General features: G+C 45.9%; 1 protein-coding gene across 1 annotated transcript; it reads left to right on the forward strand.

The window, feature by feature from the left end:
• Positions 1 to 210: 210 nt before the first annotated feature.
• LOC149933658 (uncharacterized) lies at positions 211 to 2,475 on the forward strand. Its single transcript, XM_090157364.1, has 2 exons — positions 211 to 1,767; positions 1,816 to 2,475. Exons 1-2 carry the CDS (start codon positions 211 to 213, stop codon positions 2,473 to 2,475), a joined length of 2,217 nt encoding a protein of 738 aa, XP_090013490.1.
• The last annotated feature ends 563 nt before the right edge of the window (positions 2,476 to 3,038 follow it).

Here is a 3,038-nt window from a genome sequence, read left to right on the forward strand (position 1 = left end):
GAGATGGGATCCGACTAGGCGGAAAAGTAAAGAGGTAATTTGACGAAAATTACAAAAGCAATACGAACCGCATGGGGACAAGGCTTATCATCCATTGCACTGCAAACTTCGGGGGAAAAGAAGAATAAGAATCCGGGTGAAACAACATTCATCCGGAACCATCCGGGAATGAAATACAACAAAACAAGAAAATATCAGTGAGTTTCTAACATGGAAATATTTACGAAAGATCTCGTCATGAGAAAGGCTTCACATCCAAAAGAAATCCAACGACATACGACAAACCCAACATGGCAACAATTGGTCAGCTCAACACGTTTGACAACGAGAAAGAATCATGGAGCCAATATGCCGAGGTTAGACACTTATTTCAACTCTAATGACATTAACGACGCTAAAAAGAAAAAGGCCGTGTTGCAGACGATACTAAGCCCCGAAACATTCACGATGTTACGAAATCGTTTGCGCCCTGATACCATTGACTCTAAAACATACGACGAACTCAAGGCCGCGTTGACAAAACATTTTAACCCGGCGCCGTTACGTTGTATCGCCCGCCTCCGTTTTCATCGACGAAACCGCTTAGAAGGCGAATCGGTGGAAGCCTTTATTGCCGAACTACAAGCCTTAGCAGCACACTGTATGTTTGATAAAACCGATGAAATGATTGTCGACCAAATAATCTTCGGATTGAACGATTCAGCGATGCAGCAAAAACTCATAGCTGAGGAAGAGGAAAAAAAAGCGGTTACATTAAAAAGAGCCACCACTCTGCTCGTTGCCATGGAAAATTCACAGCGCAGTCGCGGCGAAATGAAAGCTGAAAATACTGAAAAGTCTGCCCAAGTAAATCGTATACGCTCACAAACAAAGAATAACAAATCAAATAAACCAGGTGATCTCGACGCCTCTGGACGAAGCTGGACAAAAACTACACGCCCTGGTCCTAACGACACATCAAAAGGGAAACAGGCGGAAGGGGGGAAACCCACCCCCGATTACAGTAAATGCCTACGTTGTTTAAGTGAGGAACATAAAGCGCACGCTTGTCCCTACCGGGAATCAAAATGCAGGAAGTGTGAACGCGTTGGCCATCTTGAGCGTGCGTGCCTAAATCCACCTGACAAGGATAGACAAAAAGGTAAACACAAGAAAGATTTTCGGACAAATCACATCGGGGAAACTCCACGTAACGGAACGGAAGACGATGAATACGACGTCGAAATATACCACATCAGCGACATGGGAGGGACGAAACACGCCCCTGCTAGAACGACCGCCGTAGATAACGCTGATGCTGTCCTCCCCGTTTCCGCTGTCGACGAAGACGTTCCGCCACCTGAAAGAATATCGTTGACAATCAATGGACACACCAGCGCTTTCGAAGTCGATAACGGATCGGGGTATACGATGATCCGCGAGTGTGATTTCCTAACCATCTCCGATATACATTCTTTCTCACGCCACCTGCAATCCTATACGGGAGACCAAATCGACATAGTTGGACAAGCGAAGGTCCACGTTCAATACGGTTCTCGAGAAGCAGACCTACCGGTGGTTATCGTTCGCGGCGAAAAACCGAATATCTGCGGACGGAAGTGGCTATATTCACAACTTGACATCCTTCCGCCTATTCACAACTTGACAACCGACGTACACAGCGTTAAATGTGGAGATAGTGACTTGGGTACGCTTCTCAACAAACATTCCAAACTTTTTACCTCCGATTTGGGAAAATTAAAAGGGGTGCAAGCTCACTTGTATATGGTCAAAAATTTCATTCCTAAATACTGTAATGCACGAACAATTCCGTAGGCGCGGAAAGACTTGGTTGAACAGGAACTACGACGCATGGAACACGATGGTATCATTGAAAAAGTCAATTATTCAGAGTACGCATCACCGATCGTCACAGTCCAAAAACCGAAAGGTGGTATACGTACCTGCGCGGACTACAAGGAAACAATTAACCGCCAGCTTAACATTGACATATACCCCATTCCTAAAAACGAAGACATATTTGCTAAATTAAATGGGTGCAAGTATTTCTCAAAATTGGATCTCCGCGACGCCTATCACCAAATTGAGCTCGACATGGCCTCGCGAAAATATACGGTCATTAACACCACTTTAGGACTATTTCGCTTCAATCGCTTACCGTTCGGAGTGGCTTCCGCTTCGGCCATTTTCCAACGGCTGATGGAAATGGTCTTATGTGACATCAAGAATGTCACGCCCTTCCAAGACGACACCCTGGTGGGAGGAAGTTCCAAGGAAGAACACTTAAAAACTCTCGACGCCGTCCTACAAAGATTTAGCGATTTTGGTCTAAAGCTAAAACTAGAGAAATGCCGCTTCCTACAAACTGAAATTGAATTCTTGGCATCCACTCTTTGGAGTCAAAGATGCAAGCGATCATGGACGCGCCTGAACCAGCCAACGTGGAAACATTGCGCTCATTCCTTGGTCTACTGAATTACTATTCCCAGTTCCTGCCCAATAACTCCACCCGTCTCGCACCACTATACAAACTTCTGCAGCACGCAACTCCTTGGACATGGGGTTCAAAAGAAAAAGCTGCCTTCCTTGAAGCTAAGAATACTCTCCAAACGTCAAACCTCCTAGTCCACTACGACATCAACAAGGATATCACGTTGGCGTGCGACGCCTCACCCGTGGGCATAGCAGCGGTCATTTCTCATATTATCGACGGCGAGGAAAAACCTATCGCTTTCGCGTCACTAAGTTTGACTCCAGCGGAAAAAAAATTATTCGCAGCTAGATAAAGAGGGTTTAGCGCTCATATTTGGCGTAAAGAAATTTAAAGATTACTTGTACGGAAAACGTTTCGCGTTGTACACCGACCACCAACCGCTCGTTTCGCTTCTCGCAGCCCACAAGCCGATTCCTCCAATGGCAGGATCCAACGGTGGTCGTTGATGCTTGCAGGGTATTCCTACGAAATCAAATTCCGAAAGGGATCGGCCAACGCTAATGCCGACGCCTTAAGCAGATCGCCTCTACCATTTCACAAAGAA

Source organism: Leiobunum rupestre, chromosome 8, assembly GCF_980474605.1.
Source record: "Leiobunum rupestre chromosome 8, qqLeiRupe1.1.hap1, whole genome shotgun sequence".
Lineage (NCBI taxonomy): Eukaryota > Metazoa > Arthropoda > Arachnida > Opiliones > Sclerosomatidae > Leiobunum > Leiobunum rupestre.